Source organism: Pteropus vampyrus, unplaced genomic scaffold, assembly GCF_000151845.1.
Source record: "Pteropus vampyrus isolate Shadow unplaced genomic scaffold, Pvam_2.0 Scaffold58, whole genome shotgun sequence".
In the NCBI taxonomy this organism is placed as follows: Eukaryota; Metazoa; Chordata; class Mammalia; order Chiroptera; family Pteropodidae; genus Pteropus; species Pteropus vampyrus.
In genome coordinates, this window is record NW_011888839.1 from 8,749,136 (window position 1) to 8,776,918 (window position 27,783).

The 27,783-nt window shown below is 36.9% G+C and overlaps 1 protein-coding gene across 3 annotated transcripts in view; it reads right to left on the bottom strand.

The window, feature by feature from the left end:
• KLHL32 (kelch like family member 32) overlaps window positions 1–27,783 on the bottom strand; it is a 175,320-nt gene that overhangs the window by 52,420 nt on the left and 95,117 nt on the right. For 2 of the 3 annotated variants that reach the window (XM_011360747.2, XM_023530954.1), the window contains one exon: window positions 9,994–10,209. In XM_011360747.2, coding sequence (XP_011359049.1) covers window positions 9,994–10,209 — 216 coding nt within the window. Of the gene's footprint in view, window positions 1–9,993; window positions 10,210–27,783 lie in introns of those variants that run through there. The other variant, XM_023530955.1, reaches the window with a different exon arrangement.

Consider the following 27,783-nt stretch of genomic DNA (forward strand, 5'->3'; position numbering starts at 1 on the left):
TGTGCATCAGAATGATGAAATAGGGATATGTAATTAACGAAGTGAAAAGAAGAGTTATTAAAAACAGCCCAGAGTTTTCCATGCAACATTTAGAAAAAATTTGTTCCCTCATAGCCATACCTCATTTTATGGGTTAATTGCTCACCATGAATGTACCCAGAATGTACAAAATTTCCATAGTCCTACCTACATGTAAATACACTTCAAGCAGGATATTGTTAACTTTGTCATATGATATTCTGTAGCATCTCAAAGTTTTAATTTTGATTATTTTGAGGAGACAATTCTCAAAGGAAGCTATCTGGCAAGTACTTTAAACACTAATATTTTCCAAATCCATCCTTGCTCTACTGCCACTTTCTCAAGTGCCCACATTCTTCAGTGGTCACTTCACTTCTTGTGTAAACTCAGGCACCTTTGGCAAGCTTTACCAATGACACACACTCCAGCATCTCTTGAGGGATGTGTTCTTCTCCCAGTATTATAACGACTTTTTAAGGCACAACTGCCTCCTGTCCAGAAGGGAGTTTGTGTATTGGTCATATAGGAGTGGCTTCTGGATTCAGACAGCACACGGGATTTAAAACAGAATTTCCTCACTGGTTCACAGAGCATGAGGAAGCAAAGCAGGCCAAACTGGGTAAGTACCTATTCTAACCCCTGGAATCCAAAAGGTGTGGAATTAATCATTCTAAAGCACTGCATAGTCCCTCTACATGGCCTAAATCTTACATGAGATAGGAACAGAAAGATTGTTCAGGGGACCTGGCAAATGTGGTCAGTCACCTCTTTGTTTACTTTATTATTTACCCTTTATATTGAGCTTCACTCCAAAGAGCATATAGTCCCAGCAGTGGGCAGAATAAGAAATTGTTTCTAGTCTTCAGCAGGTTCAATATCATTCTTATAGCCAGAGAGAGGGATGCCTACAGTGTATTTACCTCCTAACTAATCATCATCCTTTCTGGATGGAGAGTTTTAGTTTCACTTTCAGCTGTGAGTAATTCCCAATTGTGATTGGCTGACTTATAGTTAATTTAGTACAATTAATGCCAAATTACATTGTAATTCACATAGAATTACAAATTAAAAGCCATATTAAGAGCAAATGAATTAATCAAAATTAATGATATTATGCTCACTTGTTTTAAAGTGTTAATAAGATATATCCTCCTAAAATGTTTAAACTTTAGTGCACCATCCATCACTCCTTCAATTACCTGATTTCCTTGTGTGGCCAGAGGAGGGTATTTCTCATCAACAAGCACACACAAAGAAGATATGTGCATTTAGCCTCCAGATGGCAAGCCTCTTATTAGCTTCTATTCTTGAAGCATAAGTAAGGTCTGTGGCACTTATGGAAACTGACTTATAATACTTCCTATAGACAAAGGGGAACAATGTCAAAAAATCTGTGATATCTATCTTTAGAATCCATCAAGGATTTTTTTCCTTATGAAGATTTTTCTCCTTAATTATGTTTTATCTACCAGAATATTGAAATTTGTTTTCATTCCTGCAATGTGCCATCCTCAATAATGAGGAGGTAGTCAGACTAAGGGAAAGAAACTCACCACAGAGAACACATTGCTTTGTATTATGGGCACGCGCGCACACACACACACACACACACACACACACACACAATCTAAGAATTATCTTTATCTACGAATGCTGTCCATGTTTTGCTATCTTAGAATGCCCACCTTTCTCCTCCAGGTATGTCATGTTGAGGTGTTCTTCTTTATTTTTGCTTGTAGCAAAAGTTCTGGAGGCAGGGGTGGGAGAAGCAGTATGTAAAGATGTCAGTATTCAACAATAAATGTCAAGACTTCTCTTCAGACATCTCTTTTCAATGTAATAATTCCAGAAACTCTGAGCACTCCATGGCTAAGTTTAGATCATCTTTCTTAGAATGCCCAGAACAGGAAATTACTGTGGTCTGATACGGCCAACTGGCATGAACACCACAGTCACTGGACACTCACCTGGTCTTGTAAGGATTCCCATAGAAATAGTCTGGTGACGCTGGATATGGGCCACAGACTCATTTCTATTGGAAACAGATTAACATTTATCAATTACAATAACTCAGTAATTACAATTTATCAATTACAATTTTTCCTCCTATGGAAAAAAAGGGGGGTATGTACAAGTTCAGTAACCAAAACTAACCTCACAGGGTCATCACGTCAAAATTCCTAACTGGGCAGGTCATGGTGGATAGTTACGCCCCAGGCATATAAAAGGTTTACCTTTGCCTTAAGCAAGTCCTCTCCATTGTTTTTGTGCATCTGGTTAACACATCTTTGAAATGCCTCTTTTTCAGACTCCTGGGAGGCTGAAGCACTCTTACAGAAGCAAGTAATCTTGTTAACTATCCTGTACCTTGCTTTCTCCCACCTTCATGTAATCTGTATGTTCTCTCTTTAATTCCAAATGCATAAAAGAAATACCAAAACTGTCATTCTCCAGGGCATTTCAGATCTTACTTCCCGGGAACATTCTTAGTTTTGTTCAAATAAACTTACAAAAATTCTCTATTGGTTTGGATATTTATATCAACACTTCCTTTCTCTTAAATCCTATACTAGACCATCACCCTACTATCAATTTCTGTTGCATAAATTTCTAAATTTTCAATATATTCGGTATAAAATGAAAATATAATGATTTATCATTTCCATTCGTTCCATCCAATCTCTAACACAACCTACAGACTTTCCACCACACGGATTACAGAGCCGCAGCAAAAAATAATGGCGCTCCAGCTTCTCTTTCACACTGATTTAAATCTCTTGATCAGATTTTAAAGTGATCCTCCCTTACAGGCCTTCTCTTCCTGCTTTGTTCTTTATCATCTTGTACCCTGAAAGAATGAAGAGCTATTCCCTACCTCTGTCAGAATTCTCTATCCATTTTCCCTCATCAAAACAGCTAGAGTACCAATTTTCCGGATTCTGATAAAGACCTTCAGCAACACTTTCCTGTACTACTTTTATTGGAGTCCTTTTTGAAAATTCTCACAAAGCTGCACAACAGGTGAAAATGAAAACTGGTAATTTATTAGGAAGTGTATACTGCTGGCTCACTCATTATAGGGTAATAGAACCTCTTTGACTTATGAAAAAATGCATCAGGTACTTTAAATTTCTGTTTTCTTAAAGACTTGGTATATTTAAAGAGAATACAGTGAGACCTACATTGAGACCTATACTATGAAATGAGTCAATCACTTAACCTTTGTGAGCCTCAGTTTCCTCACTTGTTAAAATTTGAGTAATACTTGCCTTATCAATCTTAACAAGGCTGATGAGAGACTCAAGTGAAATTATGTGTGTAAAAATGCTTTAAAAATATAAAGCTCTCCAGGATTGTAAAGAATTATTATTGTTGTTATTATTACTGATGAACTTCTGTGCCTAGCCTTGGGGCTTCTGCCTCATGTATAGCTTATAGCTGGGTTTTATTTTTAAATCCTTGATAACCCAGGTAGCAGTGATATTACTGCAGGCCACCAATGCATAAATAATATTCTTCAGTCATCTTTTTCCTTTGCACAGCAGCAACAACAAAAATATCAGTCTGGAAACAACATGAATCACAATGAAAATTAGAAGCAGAGAACATAAATATGTCATATCTCATAAATCACCTTGTTGTTCTGTTGTGCTCATTTAAAAAAAAAAAAAAGAAAAAGAAAAAAAACTAACTCATGGGAATAGCAGCCCATGAATACAAGTTAGGTCTCCTGTAATTTCTGATAATCACTGCCCCTCATAGCTACTTGACAACGCACAGCTCTAGCACTGAGGATTAGCTGGAGCAAAGTCCCTCTGAAATGAACGTGTCATGCATCTAACAAAGGAACACAGCTCAGGCAAACAACAGCAAAGCCACTAGTCAAGCTCCTCGGGGATGAGTCCTCGCAGAGGAATTAGTGACATGTAGATCAGGACAAATGACTAAATATACACTTAGTTACCAAGCCCTGAAATAGTACCGTTACTCAGTGTCCAGCTGAGGGCTCTCAGAGGATAAGACATCCTCTGGGCACAGCACTATTTGGGATGTGAAGGAGCTTCTGTTTATTCTCCTAACATCTAATAAGAAGGAAATGGAGGTATCCTCATCACTTTTGTAGGAAAGATGGTATGTAACTGAGAGGAACTGGCAGAAGTTTCAGGAAAAAATCAAGAAATGGTACACATTTAGTTTAAGGGATAGCAAGTAAAAAAATAAAACAAGATACCATGAAGATGCCCAGAAAGTGCCCATCTGAAAAAAATAGTAATGACACATGCATATATGAAATTGAATTGAGGAAGAATGGGAATATGATGAAAGCTACCATTTTATTTGGGGTAAGAGTTCTCAGGTCACAGTATTTTATTCCATGTCTAGTTACCAAGGTCCAAGTGTTAAAAATGAGAACACTACTCATGGAAGTTTTTATTAAAAGATCACCTGCAGTCTGATTTCTTTGAGGCTTGGACTATTGGATTAACAATGGTTTGCGAAGCTGTTTAGAAAGTACATGCAACAAACAAGAATTAATAAGTAAAGCATTGAAGAAAAGGTAAAAGGACACGGGGTGGTGTCGAAATGTCCAAACAAAACCATTCCATTTTCCAATGTACCCAAATCATCTGCACATGCCCAAAGTTTGCAAAGAAATCATTAAACTATTTGGTACAGGTCAATCCTCATTGGAAAGGAATCAGGGAAGAGTGGCAGAGGAAAGCTCCACATCGGATTCTAAGACCCATGAAAGCAAGGCCCCATCAGTCCTGTCCACTACCCAGAACCCGTCATATAGCAAGTAATGGTAGTCCTCAATAGCACATGATTAGGCAGAGTGAGTACTCAACAACTATTTGACATGAATGGAAGAATGAATGAAGCTCATGTCACAAAGCAGAATTAGAGTTAGCAACGTGACAAAGACATGGAGGCAGGCAGAGTTGGCCATTACCCTTTCAATCTACAGGCACTCTACCCGAGAACAGGAATGGTCAAACCCTTCCTAATTTCTTTTAAAGTCACAAGATTAATTTTATTCACCTCCGTGTCCGTCACTCCCAAGGTATTTTGAGCTTCTATTATAAATTTAGTGGCTGTAGACCAAAGCGAAAACAGCCTTAAAATTAGAAGACATAAATTTGATTTCTAACTTTGTTAGCTCAGTTTTCCCATTTGTACCACAGGAGAGACAGGAGAGCAAAGCAATGATGAATGCAGAAGCATTCTCAAAACTGTGACATGATATTCAATTATGATGTATTATGATAGTATTGTCAGACATATAGTACTGTTTGAAGTCCCTACTTCTCCTTGGCCAGAGGTACATTTGGTTCAATTTATCATATAAGAGATAAAAGACAAAAGCTGAGTATATTACTAGTGTTCTCTATTTTCTATCTAAAGGGAAAGTAGCTTTTGTTTGGGTTCACTTTCTGGAACTTTTTTTGAGGAACATGATTAAATCAAACTATAATATGGGTTGTTTTATGGTGTAGATAAAAGCCTAGGAAGGGCTCGTCAAAAAAATCATTACGTTTGAGGTTGTGGACTACTGTAAACAACATGAACTTATGTCTCTAGAGATACAAAATGAATGTGTGATTAACAGTAGGACTATGGAAACAAATGTCCAATGAAAATACAAGGAAAAATGCAGTTTTAAAAAGTCAAATTCTTTTTATATACCAATGTTCCTAAATAAATCCAACCTTATATAGAAATAGTGGGATGTCTTATTATCCATTCAATCCATTTAATATAAAAAGTCTACATTACTGTTTTTATTTATTATTTATAAAGTACAAGACAACAATATAGCAGTGTTCAATGCAAACACAACAGGCACAGCCTTTGCCTCTGGAGACACATAATCAAAGACAGACCTAAAGAGGATTACCCCCCACCCCCAAACTAGGGGACTTGGTCCTTATTGCCACAGTATAATGGGATATGACTAGGATAAAGAATTGGTTGGTTTTATTATCCCTTAACTCCAGGCAAAGTTAGGCTCAAAATACAAGGATGTGCCCTCAACCTAAGGTTAGAAGGGAAGAAAAACATTGACATATGAGCTGTCCTTATAAATAATAAGTACTCTTCACAAAATGTAGGACAGTTTATAATAATTAAAGGGAAATGAAACTTCTCCACAGTCAGAGATGAAACTAAGCCAAATTTCTCTAACTCAATAATTAAACATTTTTATAAAGCTTTTTATCCCCGGATCTAGCTTCTAACACTGTGCATAGCACAAAATAGGCACTCATTTTTCTTTCCACAAACTATCTTTATTCATTTAAACATATCCTTCTTGTTTCTGCTACTTTAGAGAAGGAATAATAATCCAGAGAGCTGAATTAATGGTTTAAAATCATGAGGATCCCTTTGAGTTGGGGTGAGGCCTGGGTGAGGGAAAGTGAGTTAGTAAATCTGCACTCCGCCTTACACTTACTCTACTATGGCCTTGGGCACTTAGTAGATGCTCAACAAGTACTGATAGCTGGAGAGCCACACCTTCTCCCTATGCTAGCAAAAATAAGAGTTTACATTATAATCAGATTTTTTCTATAAACTGTACTCCCATGGAAAGTAATCTCTCCTTCATTCTGGATGAGTAGAAAGGCAGAAACTGCACTTTCTTAGAAGAAAACTGTGATGAGCCAGCACTTTCTATGAATATGGCAACAGACCCGATATGTGGGAACAGTAGGGAATTGTTTCACAATTCCACTCTAAGTTTTATAGTAGAACCTCTGATTAGTTGTCAGAAACTATAAGTTGACTACAACAGGAGAAATTTAACAGGGCTCTATTGAAACAAAGTCCTATAGCTAAAACCCAAAAGCAAAAATAAAACTGGCGGAGATTTGTCAGGTCACGAATGCAAGTGGCCTCATGTCCCATCCTTCCTTTTCAGCTGATTTGCTCACTTTTAGCCTCCTCTTTCTTTAAGCTCCATAACCAATTTGGTGTCTTTGATCTGCAACCTGAGAAATCACTGACCTTGAAACTGTAAGACCAAATTTTTGAGCTGAATTGAACTGAATTAAAAAAAATTTTTTGAGGGGTCTTCTATGTTCTTACACACTAAAGTGCATAGTTGGCGCAGTACCTACATTACCTGTGAATATAAAGTGAAGTTAACAGGTCAGATGGAAAAAAAAGGGGAGCAGATATAAGGCATAATCTTGGGGGATTTCACAGGTTTCCAGATCCACAGAACGGTTATTATGGCCTGCAGCACATTTTATCAGGAAAGAGACTAGATAAGGGACAGTGGGAAAAAAGTAAAAAAAAAATTTGTTCAGTGAGGATAATTTGAAGGTTCTTCTGACATGTCTCAGAACCAGACTGTGTGCAGTCCGGTAAATAATGAAATTTAGACCTTTCACCAAAATAAAGAGAATGTCCCAGATTATATAATCAGCAGACTGTAGAAGAGCCACATGTATAAATGTGTGTGTGTGTGTGTGTGTGTGTGTGTGTGTGTGCTTACTGAGTTCTCCCATAAGTTACCAGTTGCACATATTAATCGAAGAGTACTACCTTCCATTCGCTTTTCTATTACCTGTCTGATTTTGTGCCAATTTCCTTCCTCCTTCCAACACCTCTTGCTTCACTATTCTTTAACACATGGGATAGGGATTTGTCAAAGTCAATGAGCACTTTATTACAGTGAGAACGCTCCATAATGAACAATTCAGCAATTTAATGAGATTCTGTAGATCTGTCTCCAGCCTGTCCATCAAGTTTCACTTCTATAAAGCACCCTGACACTAATCCTTTGGCATACCCAATCTTCACCCTGGGCTGAATATTAGATTCTTCCATGGTATATTGCATTACTAGTATAACCTCAGCAAAAATGATAAACTTAACTATACTTGAGGCAATATAACTGGTTTGATTTGATTTTTCTCTATTGGACTGAGTATGAGGGAATTATTTATTTACTAAGATAAAGCAAAAACGGTTTCTTAATGCCTGCTGAATGCCCATATTGATCATATTAATGTGAGTTTTTTTAATTCTTTCTTGAGGACCATGTATAGAAAAAGTATTGCCTGCATGGAGAGAAGTTTTTAAAATTCCACATTATAATATTAGTAACCTTTAGAGAGGCAATTATGATGACTCTTAAGTGGATAGTATGGAATTTTTTGGACACTCAGACATCTAGACATTACCATGTCCATTTCCAGCACTGCCTTCAACTATGCCACAAAAAGGGATAGAAACTACAAGGATGGTTTGCTCAGATCTCAATTCAGTCAGAAATAATTAAATGTAGAATTCATTCCAAGCCTTTTTCCCTTTGAGAACTGAAGAAAAATTTGGCAATTTCCCATTTTGAAATGACCAGAAAATTTTGAGGATTTGTGTTTATAGAGAGAGCAAGAGATAATTGAAATTCATACCAAAAACTCAACCTCACCAACACTTTTGACCTGAATAACATTATAAGAAATACCAAAGAAACAGAAAAAAAAAAAACCTATGTTTTATTTTCTATTTGTTATATTTTCTTTGTCAAGACAGTATGATGAGGATAGGTGTCAGCAAATTTGGATTTGAAGGCTGGCTCTGCTCTGTAATGCTGAGCAAGACACTAAAGCCTCATTTTGCTCATCTGGTAAATGGGGTGATAATAGCCATCCTTCACGCCTGTTGTGATAAGTCAATATATTTGCAAAGAGCCTGGGTCCTGGCGGGCCCTCAGTACACCACAGCTCTTATTACCTTCACTAGTGAAAGCAACAGTGAAGAGGGAAGTTGCTGATTAAAGTAATACGAAAAGCAAGAAAGAGAGAGATGAAAAAGAAAGAAAGAAAGGAAGGAAGGAAGGAAGGAAGGAAGGAAGGAAGGAAGGAAGGAAGGGAAAGAAGGAAGGAAGGAAGGAAGGAGGGAAGGAAAGAAGGAAGGAAAGAAGGAAGGGGAAAGAGAGAGAGAGAGAGAGAGAGAGAGAGAAAGAAAGAAGGGAAAAAGATATCAGGAAATTTATCAATCAGTAGAGTCAGGGTCTGGATTATTAATAGTTATCTCTGTCTGTTTTGGCCAGAATAACAGTATTCTCTGAAAGTCATTTGATAAGATACCAGGAATTTACTGTCTAATCAGCTAAAAGACGACTTCATACTTTCCCTTGAATTCTGTATAAAAATATTTTCCAAATGATCATGAAACCTTGAAAGTATGCTGCCCTAGAAGTAACAAGATGTCCAGCCAGTGCTTCAGAGACTGAGACAGACAGTGTAAGATGAAAGAGGAAAGATGGGCTCTGACTGTTTCTCAAAGATACCATGTGGAGTCTTCAAGGATAGACACTAGGCAAAGGATTTAAATTGAATAGTCAACTTGAAAATGCAAAACATCCTCCTGTACCCCAGATAAAGGATATTTGAAAAGAATGCTATGAGAGGAGAAAAGGCAGGGCTTAGGAAAATAGCAATGAATGCAGAATAAACTAAGGAGAAAGATTTTTCTGATGCAGTGCAAGTAGAGCTTTGTTTCACTTAAGGTCTCAGCTGCTCTCTGCTGCAACAAAGAAATGTTTCTGAATTGTTTACAGGAAAGAACAGAATTTATTCTGATTCCACTGATCTGATTCCACTGTATTAATAGCACTTGAAAATCCACTCTTTTGTTTCTGTTTAAGAAACTATTTTTATCAGAAGAATAAAAAAACCCTTGACTCTTTCTGATGTAACCTCCTGAGGGTTTGGGGAAGCCACAGAAAGGATCTGAGGAAGCTCACCTGCAATTCTGAGTTAAGCTGAGCAGGCACAGGCCTCCAAGCCTCAAGGGCTGGTGTTCTCCAATCATCTGTCCATCAGGGGAGCGTGACTTCGAAGACTTGAGTCCAATGAGGACCAAACCAAACAACATACTGTCATTGTTCCTCAGACCTTTAACTTTTAATCATTTCATGCCCTCTCCACACCAAGAGAGACCCATGCAGAGCACCCTTACCTGCCAGATCTGTTCTTCGCTCAGGGAGGTCAGGCGGTCACTCTTCAGGACCTCCTGAAGCAGACAATAAGGAAGTGTTAGAACGTCTTCAGGGCGACTCTTCAGGAGTTCAGAGAGATGTTTCACTAAGAAATCGATCACTGCCTTCTCCAACAAAGTGAGGTTAAAGAGGTCAGCAAGTCTGTACAGATCCAAGTAATTAAAGCTATTTAATTCCTGTGTGCCAAAAAAATTAAAATGGGGGAAAAAAGAGATCTCTTAGAAATCAATCCAAAAGAGCAGGCAAGAAATTCAGATTGACTAAGGTTTGCATGAAAGGAGTGGGGTCGATGGGATGGCACTCCATCGAGAATGTCTGAAAAACTCTTCATTAAAAGGCTCTGGGCGAACTGCTTTTCTTGAATTCATCATTTCTCTTCACTTTGTCCCTCTTAAAACCCATATATTCAAACACATCTTAATGAAGGGATTGAAAGAAGTTTCTGGTTTCACTGATTGAAATGTTACTTGGCCACATTTTAGAAACATTTTACCCATAAAGATGATTTTTCTGTCCTTACCATATGTTATAGCTCTTAGGTGATGTTTTTGTCTGCTAAAGATAATGTGAGGGCAGGTAAAGTGGGAGTCACGAGTAGATGACACAAACTTTATGAAGACAGACTCTTTTTCCAAAACTTCAAATTAAATACATCTTTGAGTAAAAGCAATCCATCCTGATTCAATGAAATTAAAACACAGATTTTTACATGTGAGGTCGCAGGAAATGAAGAAATGTCACAGAAAAAATTTCCGCCCTGAATAATTCTATATTGAATCCACCTAATATGGATGATTTATAATTGTTCTTTGTTTTTATTAGACTCAAAAATTCAGACAACCAATGACAATTCTTCCCTTTTTTTCAAAGAGTTTCTGTAGCAATCTTTATTCGGGGGGATTTTATTCATCTCTATGAGTTCTCAAACTCATAACCAGGGCTCTACAATAATGCCCCCAACGAGCCATGACACCTGTGGAACCTCTGTCTTATAACTGCAAGAATCAGAGTGGGCACACAGGTTTGCTAATACAAAACCTAGCTATTTCAAGCAGAATGCGAGCGGGCTGCATCCCAGTTCCTCCTCATATTTTAAATTTATAATTATTAATATGTGAGCTATATTTTCCAATAGGTTAAGGAATGCAGAATATGATACCATCAGATAGCTATTTTACTTCACTGTCTTTGTAATGTTTAACATACGTTTTCCCCTTTTTTAGTTGAAGAATTAAGAATACTTTCTAAAATATTTCTATTCTAATATATTTATTTCTATAATATTTGGAAGTTTAAAGAAATATGTTCTAAATTTGTGCTGTCCAACATGGTAGCCACTAGCAACATGTAGCTATTGAGCACGTGATATGTGGCCAGTCTGATTTGAGATGTATAAGTGTTACAGATATATTGAATGCAAGGAGTAAGAAAAATAGAATATGTTATCTCATTAACATTTTCATATTGATTATATGTTGAGATTATATTATTCTGGATATAGTGAGTTAAATATATTACCATAATTAATTTCACCTATTTCTTTTTAACTTTTATTAATGAAGCTACTAGAAAATTTTAAATTATATAGGTGGCTCCTATTATGTTTCTATTGGACAATGCTGTTCTAAATAATAAAATGAATAATAAAGATATTGTAAAAATACCTAAGAGCTGCATCATCACCACAACCACCTGATTATTATTATTATTATTATTATTATTATTTTTACTTTGGATTATATGCCTTTTGATGGGAGATGACACTTTAATTATATTCCTAACAGGAGTCAAGCCAAATGACTTCAGGAATCATCCATAAGATTCTGGTGCTTAATAGCTCTATTTGCCAACACAGTTGAAAAGGAGTAAATACTTATCTTTAAAATGAAGTTTACTATAGATAAAAAAAATCCAATGCAACTCAAATATGTAAGGGTCCACTCACAGCCATTCGGTCAAAACATCCTGGCTTCTCATTCAGCAGATTTTATCAAAGGAATACTGAAGATTTTGACTCCAGCACCAACTTTTTCAAGTAATTTTTAAATTTGTTCTCCAAATCTTACTTTTTAGGATTAGTAAATTCTACTCTGGGAGGAAAGTTTGCACATAGAGCTTCGATAGCAAACTTTAGGACCATCTCTGCTAGATAAAGAAGTTATTCATGGTCAGTACATCTATGAAGAAGTTTACCTGTTTCAAGGCCCTGGATACAATTTCAGTGTCCCAGGAAACTACTCTGCAGTACCCCTGAAGCATGATGGGGTGGGAGCAGGGATGGGTGAGGGAGTTGGTGTCAGTGCCTTTCAGGTACCCAGGCACATGCCCAGGGCATGACTCAAGGTCCTGAGGTAGCACCTGGTGGCATCGCATGGAGAAGCAGAAGCAGAAGTAGAAATGACTAAGCTCTGCGAAGCACAAGGTGGACAGGCACAGCTCAGGAGCAAGGGTTTTCCCACTTGTTCTGCCAAAAAGGTGTATACACCTATGTTTGGGACTGGATTATGTAGCAACAACCAAATATTCCTTCTTAAGCATCTTTATAGAGAGACATTGCGTTTCATCTAATTAGAAGCCTAAAACTTAAAGGCAGGCCAATTCAAAACTACAAAGAACCAGAGAATTAATTTAATTGAGAATTTAAACAATTGTGCTTCTTTGCTGTGTTTCTTTTGAAGGTGATTATTTAACACTCGCTTCTATAGTCCTGAAATGTTTTCATTTTCTCAGGGTATAATTTTATATACCCCCCTTATCTAATCTAACAAGCATTTTGTATTAATGGAGAACTAAGAAAGCTAAAAAAAAATGGACGTGTCAATGACTAAATGAACAGCAAAAGGGAACCCAACTGACATACGTTCATGTACAAAAGAAACATCAGTTAAAAGTCTGTTACCTATGTTTACCTTTTCATTTCACCTCTCTTCTACTTAAAAACATAATTTCCCAAAATCTACAGCGCTTTCTATACATGTCAAAAATTTCCATTCCCCTTGCATGAATAATTAGCACCTCAGTAGTTAAACTACGTAAAGTGTGGAGTTGAGGGAGAAGAGAAGAACCACCTTCATTGAGGTCATGATGCCACAATATACATTCCTCCTATTGGGGCAGATGGGCTTCGTAAGCTTTAAGCAAAATCATCACTTCTGTCCTTCTGGCTAAGACCATGTGTAAGCAAAATGATCATCTATAATGCTGCTTTTAAGGATTCCCATTAACGTAATGGGGGGAGTGGGAAGCAATGGCTAAATTGCATTAAATGCCCACCTATAACACTGTGCCTGGAGAAAAAATTATCGCTGTTATAAAAATAGTGCCATTATGTTTCTGGTTATAAAAAGTAATAAATGTTCACTTCATAAAATTCAGGAAATACAAAGTATGGATAAGAAAACAAAAATCATTCATATTTTACCATGCAGAGATAATCATTATTAATGTTTTTTATATATACATAAATATATATGTGTATTTATATATATACACACACACATACATATACAAAACTTCCAGACTTTTTTGAAAGAAGTCTTTTACATTATAGAAAAAAAAGAATAATAAATCATTACAGTCAGAGGCAGAACAAATCATCGACAGCCCCTGGAACTTGGAGGCAATCCAGGGCAACCCAAGGGCCATAGAATCAGGCAGACCTGGTTCAAATCCAGCTCTAACACTTACCGTTGACCATGACCTTGTGTTGACCACTGAACCTCCACTACTTCCTATTCACAAAATGGAAAGTTCAACCAGTTCATAGGGTTGTCATGGGAATAATGAATGAAAACCACTTACCACACAGCTTGGCACATGAAAAGCAGAGAGTGGATTTGGTGGGCAAGGAACAATAAAGTATATTTGAGCATTGTTGTTTGGCATCCATAAACCTTGATTCATCACTGATAAAGGAGATCAAGATGAAGAATGTGGTCCTTTTAGAAACAAAGTCTTAAATAAGCTGTACCATTAAGTCATGGAAAAGGAGGCTGGCCAAAGTAAAAACCATACAATTGCATTACAAACTTATTATATGTTAATGACTGTCACATCTATACCACTAGCCCAAACTTCTCTCATAAGCTCTGAATTCATTTTTCCAATCGCCTGTAAGAGAATATGTCTTGGATATTCCACAGCCATATTGAATTCAACATGTTTACACTGAACTTATTTTTTGCAAACCTGCATCCTCTCCTGTACCCCCTCTCTTAGAGAATTACTACATTCAGCCACCCACATCAGGGTCCCAAAAGGTGGCCCATTTTCTTCCCTCATATACAGTCAGCCACCAAATCCTGTTTGCTCTTCCTTAGCATTTCTTGTTCTGTTCCTCGTCATCTCCCATCCAGACTTCCTACAGCAGGGTCCTGAATTACCATTCCTGTCTCCAGTATCAAACTTTCTATCCTCTCCTTTTACAAGAATCTGATCATACTGATAACACCTGTTTAATACCCATTATTAGATTCCCATCTGCCTATGGTTAAGTCCACACTCAGTATCATTGCATAACCAGCCATAACCTGGACCCTGCTGACCTTCTTACCCTGCAGTGTAACAATCCCATCCACCTTGACTTGGCTGCAGCCATTACAAGGGCCTACACGGTCACATCATGTACCAGGAGCACACCAAGTACTGGCAATAAAATGATGAGGGAAAATAGGCAAGTTCCAGGCCTCATAGAATGTACGGTCTATTGGAAGAGAGAGCCATTAATTAAAACATATTACAATTAAATGTAAAATTATAACAAATAAATGGTAAAGGCTATAGAGGGTAGATGATAGGGCTATGAATACCCATAATGGATTTGACCTGGAGTGAAAAGTTAGTAGACTTTCCTGAGAAGCCACAAGGAGCTGATAGCTAAAGGGAATGTTAACTTGACAAAGGTTGGGGGTGGGATGTGTATTAACTATATTTTTGCATTTCCTGTATTCTTGAGGCTCTGGATTTCAGGGCCTCGCTGAAGGGGAGAGACTGCCCTTCCCAGGGCTAGCCAATTTTGAGAAATAGCAAAGAACTTGCTCAAAAGTGCACCCTGCATATGCACACCGACCAGTCCAGAGCCCATACTCTGAACTCCCTCCTGTATCTGGCTCTTATACTCCAGGAGGCAATATCCCTTTGCCCTTTTCAGTGCAGGGCCAAGTACTAGACAACTAGTCAGAGCCTGTATGCCTCAAATCCTGCTCACACTATTCAAACTAGACAATCATAAGCCTGACTACCCTGCCTTGTCCTGGCTTTCCTGTAGATGCCACAATAAAAGATCATGTCCATGCTTTCCCCTTGCTTCTTCTGCCTCCTGACCATGCCCCCTCCTCTTTGGAACGATGAATAATAAAGTACCTTTTCAATGGCAGTTGTCTCCTGATCTGTTGGCTTCACCGTACCTAAATAATAATAAAACCTGCATTTTAAAACAGGATGGGGCTGGGATTGCAGGGAGAATGTTTCAAACAGAGGAAGCAATATACACAAAATTCCTATGGAACAATGGAAACAAAATCATGTTTCCATTGTTTTGGCTGACCATCCTATCTAAATTAGTACATCCCACTTCCTCTTCATGTCACCCTCCAGCAGATTACTCCATTATATTTGCTTTTACCACTCATCACTATAAGTAATTATTCTCTGCATTTATTTGCCTACTGATTTACAATGTGTTTATCCTCCAGCCCCCAATAAGGATGTTCTACGGGAGGAAGGACCAGTCTCTTATATTCACTGCTATATTCCTAGTGCCCAAAACAGTGCCAGGCACATTATAGGAGCTCAAGCCACACTTGTTGAATGAATGAATCCATTTTGCCTTGTAAGCTCCCCTGGTTCTGTCCAAACTGACCACTTCCGCTTCTGTGCCTTCACCCTGCCCTCTAAAGATTTCTAGCACAGCGCCTGTCACTATTGGCATCCTTTGATTATTGATCAGTCTCCCTCCTTGGTGCCAAGGATTATAATGTATCCTTGGTCTCAGGGAACAGATGCTCAATATATATCAGTTTAATGAAAGAATGTCTGTGAGCTTTTTCTTTTTACCTATAACTAAGCAAGACCAGAACAGGCTATGTCTGTCCAACATGCCTGTCCAATTCTGAACATCATCAAAACAAGGTCATTTTTTCATACATCATTGGGTCTTCCTACACATATACACAAAGGCAAAGTCAGTGGCCATTCAGTGTTTTCCAGGTAAGAAAATTGGCAATAATGGCTAGAGTTCAAAGTGTAAATAAACAACTGCAATATAACAGCTTTACTGTGAAAAAGAAATTTTTAATCTACCTCGACTTTTTTTTCAGTCCAAGAGAGAATTATTTCCTCTATCAATTGGCTATTCAGATCAAAGTACCTTTTCAAATGATATGTTGTCCTAATTATGAGATTGTCTCTGTTCTCTGACATTGTGACTTAAAAATCCAAGTGCCAGAGTAGAGGCAGTAGTTTTGAATGGAAATTATAGCTCAGCAACACGAAACTCTCTTGAGTAAAAGAAAAATCCTTTTTTTTCCTCCTAAAAAGGTTTCATTTCTGTCACATTGCTTCTCACTTGAAATTTAGTTTCTATTCAGAATAATGATACATACATTGTTGTTCTTTGGGGACTCTTTTTAAATAGTATTTATTTTCCTTTGGTTTAGGGCTATTTGGCTTCTCTCCCCCTTCTATTTGTTTCTTATAGAGTGAATAACAAGTTAAACAACAGAAAAAGAGCCATAAAATGTGTCCCCAATATTATACTAGCTATGGAATAAACACCAGTTTCCCAAGTGCAGTAATTCTTAAACCTTACATATTCTCCATATTCAGTCTTTCTGTGTGGTCTATTTCCTTAATTAAATCATTAAAATAGTTATTTCCCAGTTTAACTACTGAATATGATAGGGAAAAGAGAGCATGAGAAAGGCAAATACTGTCTGTCTTCTTTTGGGTTATATTCAAATGTGATTACATTTTTGAGGCAAATTATCAGGTGGTAAGGACCTGAGTGTGAGGAAGTAGGGCAGTTTGGGGGCTGTGGGTAAACCCTATGGCCCTTATATCACTCTTCCCAAACTAGAGGAGGCAGAAAGAGAATGTCAGCCTTTGTATGTCCCCTAGTAGGGTTCTCATCTGTAGCAGTGACTGGTCGTTGTATTAGCAGCTCTCAACATCTCAATTAAGGAGGTACTAATAATTAATTCATACAAGACTTTATTTTAAAATTTAGAGCAGATTTAAGCCTATCCCTGAACTAATGTCACCAGGACTCACTCACATTCTAACACACTTTCCTGAATGGGAGAAAAATGTATATAGCCTTAGAGCTGGAGTCTACAGTTCACTGCACATAACCCACAGCCTAGCTTATGTACACCACACCTAAGAAATGAGTCTTGATGTGTGCCAATAGTAATACAAGCTGAGAATCAATAATGCATATTTCTAATACATAATCATAGCCATACCCACATGTCCCCTGGCCTGACTATCAGTAACCCCTTGCCATCCAGCACCACAGTTTTATCATTGCTCTGGCACAGGAATTATACAGAACACAGAAAATATTTGTTGTCTTGTGACTGTCTACTGCAGACTACCCCAATATCTGTCCCACAAATACTCTTCCTCAAATCTAGGAGCCTTTGATAAATTAACGAGATGTAGAAATCTGATCAAGATGCTCTGATTTACTACTAAGGATATCCATGCCAAATAGGGTCTCACATATTCCCGTTTCTCTTGGTGCTTCATTTAGCTCTGAGAACTTGACTAACTTGTGAAACAAAAATAAGCATCATCGACCTATACTATCAGTATTGAAAACTATGACTTGTGTTCAAAATAATTACTTCTCTCAAGGTCAAAATAAAAGTAATGCCATTTTGATTTCCTAAATTTTCCCCCAAATTGAACAGGAGTCCAGATCTTTCTGAGTAATGACACTCAACAGATGTGACCATTTTAACAATGCTGTGTTTTATCATTATAATTATAATCTTTCATTTCCAATTATTGATGCCCTTCACTTATACTGCCCTTCAAAATGTCACCTTAAGTATCACATGTCAGTACTTTACTACAGATAAAGATGGCCAGGAAACAGCAGCTTCTATGCCCAGCATGTATTAGCACCCATGAAATATGAAGTTCTATTATAAAATGTTGATATTATATCACATTTGGAGGATTCCTCTAAATGAAATGTTACGGAAGCAAAGAAATCTTTTTTAAACAACTATTTCCAAATCTATTACAAATAGTCTGATACATCCACTCAGCATATGAAACCAGTATGGTTTGATTTTTTAGCAATGTTAACTAAAAGCCAGATTTTAAAAAAAACATTGTAGTTGCTGCTAGGAACCAAATACCAGGTTGGACATAGTAACTATGAAACCCTATGTCACTGACTGAATCCTCATGCTTCCCACTTCAAATCTCCTGTCACTAACTTGTCTCTAAGTCATTCATGCATATATCTTCCAATAAGTAAAAATGTTCCTAGTAAACTAGTAAAAATAGGTTTTACGTCTTATGCTTTTTGTATCCTTTTTGTACAATGCCAATCATAACAACTTCATCATAGACTGTAATTGAAAAATATGTTGGCTTATGAATTTTTGAAAGCAATATACTTTTTAAGTTTGTTTTGTTTTGTTTTGTTTTTAAATACATCCATGACTCAAATGGAAAGAGGAAATGACAGTTTGGTTATAGGTAGGATTTTATAATTATGTAGAAGGAACAGATCTTTCATGATTAACTGAGGAAGGTGCTCTCAAATATTTGATCTGAACTTAAGGAATTCTCTCCTGATGCTAACTACACACCAGGATTTTCATACAATTGGTAAATACGGTGGAAGACCCAGTTGTAGTGCTGGATGCATCGGGCCTAGCTTCTACAGTGAATCTTGGGTCTTCCAGCTTTTCACATGTTAGGTATTTTTTCCCTCTTCAGAATGGTGAAAAAGAACCTTACTTCTCTTGGTATTTAGTGATAACCAGAAATATATAAATTTCCATGCTGTTTGCCAAGTGGAACTGAATGCTCATGGTTTTCCTTTAGACAATAAGGAGAACCCTAAGAATCTTTGTCACAAATGGTTACTGTTTATGAAGCATTTAAAGACTGATTCAACAGACTTTAAAAAGCGTGGAAGAAAAGAGAAGAGAAGTTCTGTATTATAAATGCTCTTCTCCTCCTGGTGAGAGACAACCAAGTACAGAGTCCACTTCCTAAGAAAGCCAGGCCACACCAGCTGAAAGGATCATTCCCTCTTCTGACTTCTATTTGCAGGAGCTACCAGTATCATCTACTTAACCCCTTATCAGTCATTACATACTTTCTCCCCAGCTGTATCTGTATTTCTTTATAGGTTTTCCTCTCTGTCTTCACAAAGCAGCTACTTAATCAACTCTGACTGATAAATAATGGGTAGGTAAGAAAATATATCAGAACTTTAAAATTCAACTTTTATTGTTTTTATTTTAGTTTACAATAAAACATATTCTCCTGCTCCTCTAAAATATTTAAATATTTAAAAATATTTTAAATGTTTTAATATTTAAATAATTTGTTCAATAATACATTTTAAAGTATTTTAATATTTAAATAATTAAAATATTTAAAAGTACATGCCTAGAATGTTAGCTGCACTGGAGATAAATATTGCAGTCCAGAGAGAGAGAGAGAGAAAGTTACTGCCTAAACTTTTCACAAATCATATGCTATTTTCAAGCTATTACCATTCGCTATCAGGTACATTGCCACCTTATTCTTTACGACTTAGAAAAATTATAAGTGCAACTGGTTGTGCCCATTACTTGCATTTATAATTTTATACTTTCCCTGTCTCTTTCACTAGGTCATAGTTGTGGGGATAAGGAACTGGCTGCATTTTTACTTTGGAGTTGTAGGAAAAGCACATCATTTGAAGCTGGTCCATCTGGATGGCCTCAGCAAATGGTTAACTTCCCTGAGTTTAATTTTCTCATCTAAAAAATAGATCTGTGGTAAAGATTCCCAAAAATATTTGTAAAGTGCCTTTCATGGGGTAAATGTTCAACAAATGGTGGCTTTCATTATTATTCTCTTTTAAAAATGCTACAACAGTGCTTAAACTATAGCTTTAGATATTCCATAAATTTTATTCACTGACTGGGTGAGGGGAAAAACAACACTGAATGTCTAATATGGACTTTGTTTTTCTACAAATATCCATAAAAATCATAGTTGTCATGTAAGTTCAATTATTCTTCTGTATTTAAAAAACACTTCACCAGAAATAAACAAGGAGAAGAGGTGAGACATTATACTGGACCATCATCCAGTACGTATTACTATCACATATTCTGGTTCCCATGCCCTGTATTACACATCATAGAAAAGGCGCATGGAGAAATCTAAGGATGGAGGAGCTGCATTTCTTTATGACCTTATTTGAAAGATAAACTCCTTGGGGAAATACAATTTATTCAGATTATCAAGACCCTGCTGTGCAAATCTACAGTCTGGGAGCACGCTATGGAGATCAAAAAATATTTACTTTATTCTGTTGGGTATAAAAGCTTTTAATGAATGCATAATTAAGAGGAAAAAAAGTGTATACAGCTTTAGAAATTCCACTGCTGAGCCAAGCCATTAATATCCAAGGCACCATACCCAGTTGTGATTCCACCTGTTTCCTATTTGGATTACAACCTAGTTATAAATCAAGGTATTACGTGACTATACAACGTGGTGCTGCAGAAAAGGACTGCACTCCAGGACTAAAGGCAACAACATAAAGGGCTTTGTTGTAGATGTGTGATGAAGGGCTGGCCCTTTGGAACATATTGAAACAAATAAACAAAACCCAAATCTTTTAATAGCCTTGGGATGAATTATGTAGAAAAAATATGTCATGTATATAAAGGGATCTGTGTTTTCTCCATAATACCTTATATTAGAGTTGATGGGTAAAATCCAATAGTTATAGATGAAAAAAAATGAGCTATTCATTGACAATGCAGGCCAGATTACTTGTGATAGGATAAAATACTATAAAACCAGTTATTTTATGTAGAGATATATAGGTATATTTATATGTAAATATATCAGAAAACTATATGCAACTACATATTCACATATTGATGTAAATATGCATAGGATACAATTTGATTGAACTAAAATAAAATATTAGCAGCAATTCAAAATATACAAGAAAAAAACCTAAGCATGCTCTAATTCTTGGAGTCTTTGAAGGCCTATTTAAATATATTTGTGCTGTATAACAGAGGAATTCTACAATTAGGTTACTAGTACATTTTCATAATCAATTGTGTGCATAATTTCCAAGGCTCATGAATAATTTTGTATTGTTCCTTGAGAAAGTCTGTAGTAAGCTGGAAATCCAGCAGAAAGAAGGCACGGAGACACGGCCATCATCAACAACTAATAATTCCAGCCCCAGTCACCGGGTGCTGCAAAATGCTATTGCAAAGTTTACTAAGCTGCCTCAGCACATCAGGTGATAACTACTGAATTATGGACGATGTAGAGGAAATTAATATACACTTTTCTTTCCTTCATTGAAAATAGTCTATTGGGCAACTAGGGCCTCAAAACTAAAATTTCAGTAACTACAAGCTTTTTTTTTTGTTTTGAACTATGAGAGGCAAAAGCTTAAACTATTTTAAAATAAATAGTAGAATACAGAAGTAATTATATAGCCTTAGCTCTGGTACACAAACAAAGTCAGAGTGCTGAAAACTAGAGCAGTTCTGCAGACTTTCAATAATCTCTCAGTGATCCATATAGACTGTTTTTCTTAATCATTATTTTGTAGAAGAATAAGGACTAGAAATGGGTTATTTCAAATTTGTGTTGTTTTGGCTTTTTATATATCAAATTTGTATTGTTTTGGCTTTTTAGATTTTGAAAGATGCATGACATTTTTATAAGTACAAACTAGGACTGGTTCAAATTTATCTAAGTGTGATGACACTTTCAAAACCTGAATATCAGCAATTTAACAGGCAGGTAATTGATGTGAAACAGTGTCTAGAGCAGTGGTTCTCAACTGTGGTCCCCACACCAGTAACATCAGCATCATCGGGGAACTTTTTAGAATGCAGATTCTCAGGCTTCTCCCATGATCCCTTGAATCAGAAACTCTGGGGAGGAACCCAGCAATCTGTTTTAACCAGCTATTCAGATGATGCCACACACTATTTTAAACACTATTGATATGGAGGATGCATTTGAGTGAAAAAAAGAATGACTTTAACCTGCAGAAATATATTCTTGCAGCAAAACTAACTGTATGACATCAGCCCCTCATCCCAGCCTCTAAAATGGCAAACATTATACTGAATGTACGGAGCTGAAGCCAGGGTACTTGGAGCTGAATTAATGACACAGAGACAAGCAGTCATTTTCCAGGGGCTGAACACATGCCTCTTAATGTGAAGCAGGGAGAAGGTCTGCAGCCAGCTCTAAAAGATACATATGGATAGAGAGTGAGAAAGGGGGTGGAAGAGAAGACTAGGAAGGAAAGACAGTTGATGGAGGCGTGCTTGTGAGAGCAGTCTACTAGTAAGAAATAACTTACATTTTTCTTCTTTTAAACAAATACACTGCTTTTATTTACTCTAGTCGGAACTTGGAACACCATGTGACAATATTATAAAAAATTCTTATCATAGGGAACTCTCATGGCAGAAGGAGAAGGAACCCAAACAAACAAGTTCCTAAGCAACTACTATGCACTACAGCTGGAAATGAAAGATTTTTCCAATTGTTTCTTGGATTCTGTGTATAAGGATGGGGCAAGATGTTTTATTTGCAGGAAGGGCAGGGGAAACAATAAAGCAAAACTTCCTTTTTATAAAGCATTAATACCATGTAACGTGTTGCTTTTAAGAGCATTGATTTTATTATTTATTAAAGTACAATTTCAGTATAATGTTTCACATCTCAGAGGCAGGAAGAAAGTGATGGTTAATTTATTTGTGACTTTTTTGAAATAATACATACATTTCTACAAAATCAAAGAGAAGTGGCTGAGAGGAAAAAAATGCCTTTTACCGAATGGTGATTATTTCATAATTTTCAAGGACAGACTTTTATCCATATGTTGTTGATTGAAAGTACGTAGTAAAGGTGCTGACGTATCCAGGAATGAGGGAAAACAGGGGTGAGGGGAGTGAGTAGGAAAAAAACTGTGGAATTAATAGAGGAATTCAGACATGAAGCATTTCATTCTATTAGTTCTGGTTTCCAGGGCACTTACTGCATGTAGGATACCGTTGGAGACTTTGCATATATAATCTACTATCTCACTGAATCCTCCAATACCCCTACGAGGTAGATTGTATATAGGATACCATATCTGTATGTCACAGATGAGGAGAGGGAGCAAAGAGGTTAAGTAACTTGCTCAAAGTCACATAACTGTCAGACATGAACTTATATCATGGGGAGACAGATAAGTAAATCAGTACAAACGACATGGTGTGATCGGCGCCCCAGAAGACTGCCAAAGATCAATAAAAAGGGGGGAAATCTAACTCTAACTAGGTAGACTGATCAGGCAACTCTTGAAAGGGAGACAAGCAAAGTACTTGAGGATTAAATAGGAATTTGTAAAATGACAAAGTAAGGGAAGAATATAATCCATGGAGAAGGAAGCTTCATACAAAGAGGTTCAGGCACAGGAAAATGCATGAAGATCACGATGGCTGTGGCACAGAACGTGGGTAGCAAACTTTTTCTTTTTTAAAGGCTAAAGAGACAGGAAATTTCATATAAAGATGGGATCCATGTGCCAAATTAAGAAGAATGAACCTTATCGTGAAGGCCCTGACAAATGAAATCACTTGAAGTGAGAGTTATATGATTACTTTTTTAATCAATAAAACAGAATTTTTCATAGATTTAGAAAAACCTTTTAAATATTAATAAAAATTTTTTGGAGAAGGTACTGGAGAAGGGCAAGAGTGAAGGCAGCAGGTTATTGGTCAGCAGGAAGTTTCTTTAGTCCAGGACATAAGGAATGCTACTAATGTCTTCTTAGCATTAAACAGCAGGCAGGGAGCACAGTTGAGCTATTGCAGGAACATATAGGAAAAATAATCTATACCTGAATGATGTTACTGACAATGAAGAGAAAGAAAAGAAGGCATACTTGAGAGCTATTTAAGAGCTTAAACCAATAAAATTTAGTGGGATCTATGAGATCTTAGAGCAGTATAAGATTATACCAAGGTTTCTTGTTTGGGTTACTATACAGACAATGGTTCCTTAACAAAATGAGGAAGAGCAGGTGTGTGAGACTGGGTACAGATGAATTTGAGGCGCACATGGAATGTCAATGCTGGAAATGCTGGCTAAACACAGAAGTGTGGAGCTCAGAAGAGGGGGCTGGGATGAGTAATCCTCCACATGTGGATAAAAGAGGGACGGTGAGAAGAGAAGAGCATCACGAAGCCACCATGCCGGGAGGGATACTCAAGGAGCTGATGGAAAAAAGAGCTTGTAAAGGAACCAAAAAGAAGTGGGAGGAGAACTAGGAGGAAAAAAAGGTGTAGGAAAGAGTGAGCTACCAGTGTCAAATTGCTGTAGAGTGGTCACATTAAGATGCCATGAAAGGCCCACTGCGTTTGATATTTAGGAGGCTTTGGTAACCTTTGTTGGAACAGCTTTTGAGGCATAATGAAGGCAGAGAACTGAGTTCAATAGGACTGAAGAATGAATAGAAGGTAAGGAAGTACAGACACTGATCACAGTTTGGTAGTGAAGGGAAGGAGAGGGTTGTGGTAATGAGAGAACAGAAAAGTTTCTCCCATTTTATTGATCTATTTATAAACTGAAAAGAAGGCGCCAGTGGAGAAGGAGACATTGAAACCACAGGAAACACAGAAAGTACCTGATGGAGTAAGGAGTAGAGAGGTGGTTTTGCCTTAGAGAAGAGGGCATTTAACTCTGGGTAGAAATATTTGCAGGTGGGGGGGGTGGGAGTGGGAGGATAATTATCTCAAATGAAACATAGCTTTTCTTTGAATGCCTTTAATTTCCGAGTACTAATAATGGAATTATGTGAGATTGATATTTGTTTCTTTTGTTTATTGATTCTGAACTCTACCATTAACAAAACACTGGAAACATTTTATTTTTGAGAAAAATATGCTGAGAGGGATTTTGCCAAGCTAACAATAGTTATCTTATGACAGAAATGATTAGTACTAGAAAAATCCTTCAAGATAATCTTTCTTCTCTTTAAAAACTCACAAACAAGAAAGACATAGTTAACCCTAGATTATCCACATAACAAATTAAAATGCCAAAATGACTTCCCTGGCCGGCAGCATGCACCTGGGCTGTCACTTACTGACATCTTTTGGTGTAGGCTTAGGGAATAAAAGCCAACATAATAGCATATGAAAAAATTAATTGGGATCTTAAAATGGCTACTAAAAGATTTTATGATACATTTCAGAGGCAAATATTAATATTCATGATATCTGGCAAATAAGATATTCTGGATTGCTCATGCCAGATAGCAAATACTCATGACTGGAACAAATAATTAGTAGTTGGCTATGATTTAGTAGAACTGATACATTTCGAATCTTTCTGATCATTTTCACTGATTAGAAAAATTTCCAAAAGATTAAACCATTTGTAATATATTTTCCAAACTGTGTACTTTAACTTTCTCCAAATATAAGAGTATCAACTAGTGAACTATGGAACAGCACATGGTTACTGTATTTGATTAGCAGCATATTAAATATACATGTTCGTACAATCATTTGTCTTATCTAATGTGAGGAAAAATACCTCGGTGTTGGAGAAAAATGAGCATGAGTTATAACTTCTCAATCTTGAGGATAAATTATTCTATTCAGAACACTCACTATATATTATGTATTTAGGAGATACTGTTAATTTAAAAATTAAAATTATAATAATACATTGTTTAGAAGAGATAACCTCCTATAAGTCATAGTAGTATTACTTAGTTAAAAAAATGATAATCTATTTTAATACTGTAAAATATGCAAGATCTTCAGTGCCAAATGCAATCCCCATAGATAATATTTCTAACTTAAAAAAATGAATTGTGCACTGTTGGTAGGAATGTAAATTGGTGCATCTACTATGGAAAACTGAATGGAGGTTCCTCAAAGAATTAAAAATAGAACGACTATATGATCCAGCAATTCCACTTTTGGGTATTTATCTGAGGAAAACAAAAACACTAACTTGAAAAGATAGTTGCACCCCCATGTTCACTGCAGCATTATTTACAATAGCAAAGATACAGAAACAACCTAAGTGCCCATCGATGGATGAATGGATAAAGAAACTGTGAGATATATATATGTATATATATCACAGAAGTGGAGGGTTGGGGGGTGGGGCTGTTTTGTTTTTAGTTTAAATAAATTGGGGGAAAGGTATAAAGAATATAAAGGGATTACTGGGATACAGGTATCAGGGACCCCTCCCCAAAGACTTTGACTTACTCAGTTAGGGCACCTTTAAAGCTCCCCAGGTGATTGTAATGCGCACTCAAGGTTAGACGAAATCAGGGCATAAGCTCTGTATCATTTGTTAGAGGTGTGAATATTTTTAAATTCCTCATCAAAGCCGTTGAATAGATGCTGAACTAGGTGGAATCAGGAAGCACAACTCTAGAGATTTTCTCCTCCCAATTTACACGAGCTACTTCATAGGTCTGGAATGGCTCTGGGCATTGTGATCTGTTCATTTACTTCCTGGAATGGGATCTAGCCCACCTTATACTAAATTATAAGCTCCAGAAGAGCAGGGACCTCTGTTGTCTCATTCATCACTGCATCCCACTGCCCCGCACATAGCAGGCACTCGGTGTGAATATTTGCTGAATGAAGACATTCGAAGCCATTAAAGTCTTTCATGTGGGGAAGTGTTATAGCCAAATTTGCGTTTTAAATAGATTCTCCAACTGAACTTCATGATAGGATTTAAGGACAGAAACGGATCTTTTTTTTTTGTATTGTAGTTGTCCTAATAAAGGTAAAAAGAATATTGGAATGCAAGGAATAGATAAAGTTTAAAGTTTTTGGAGATTAAATATGTAGGCTTCAAAGATAAGAAACACGGTTTATTGCTACTTTACAGAGCACCTGTTGGTTTTAATTTATCAACAGAATATTCAAATATCTGATTAAAACATATTAAAGAAATAACTACAGACCTCTTAATTCTACCTTTGCCTCATTTTCCCTCTTTCCTTTTCTTCCTCTTCATCATGAATTGGATGTTGTCTGACTCAGTCATAAAACTGGGCCTTCATAACAGCTCTCCGCCATCAAGCTGAAGTGACAAGTATTAAATCAGACCCAAGTAGGGTCTGAAAACACAAGTAAGTTGCACAAGCAAGTGCCTTAGATCCCTATACCTCCTACTCTGCTACACTGCGTCTTCTCTCAACCTACACCTATGGCTTCAGGAAGAGTCCCCTATGACCAGTTGACTTAAAAATGGAAAAGCTCCTATACAGATGGCCTCCTATACAGATGATTGTGCACAGTATGCTGGTACCACCTCAAAATAGGCAGCTGGAGCACTACAGCTCCATCAGGATGGCTCTAAAGGGTAATAATTAAGGTGAATCCTCTCGGCAGGAAGAACTTCAAGAAAAGTATCTGGTTGTCCATTTTTCCCAGAAGGAAGTGATATCATGATCATGACTATCGGTTTGGCTAGATGGTCAAACATTT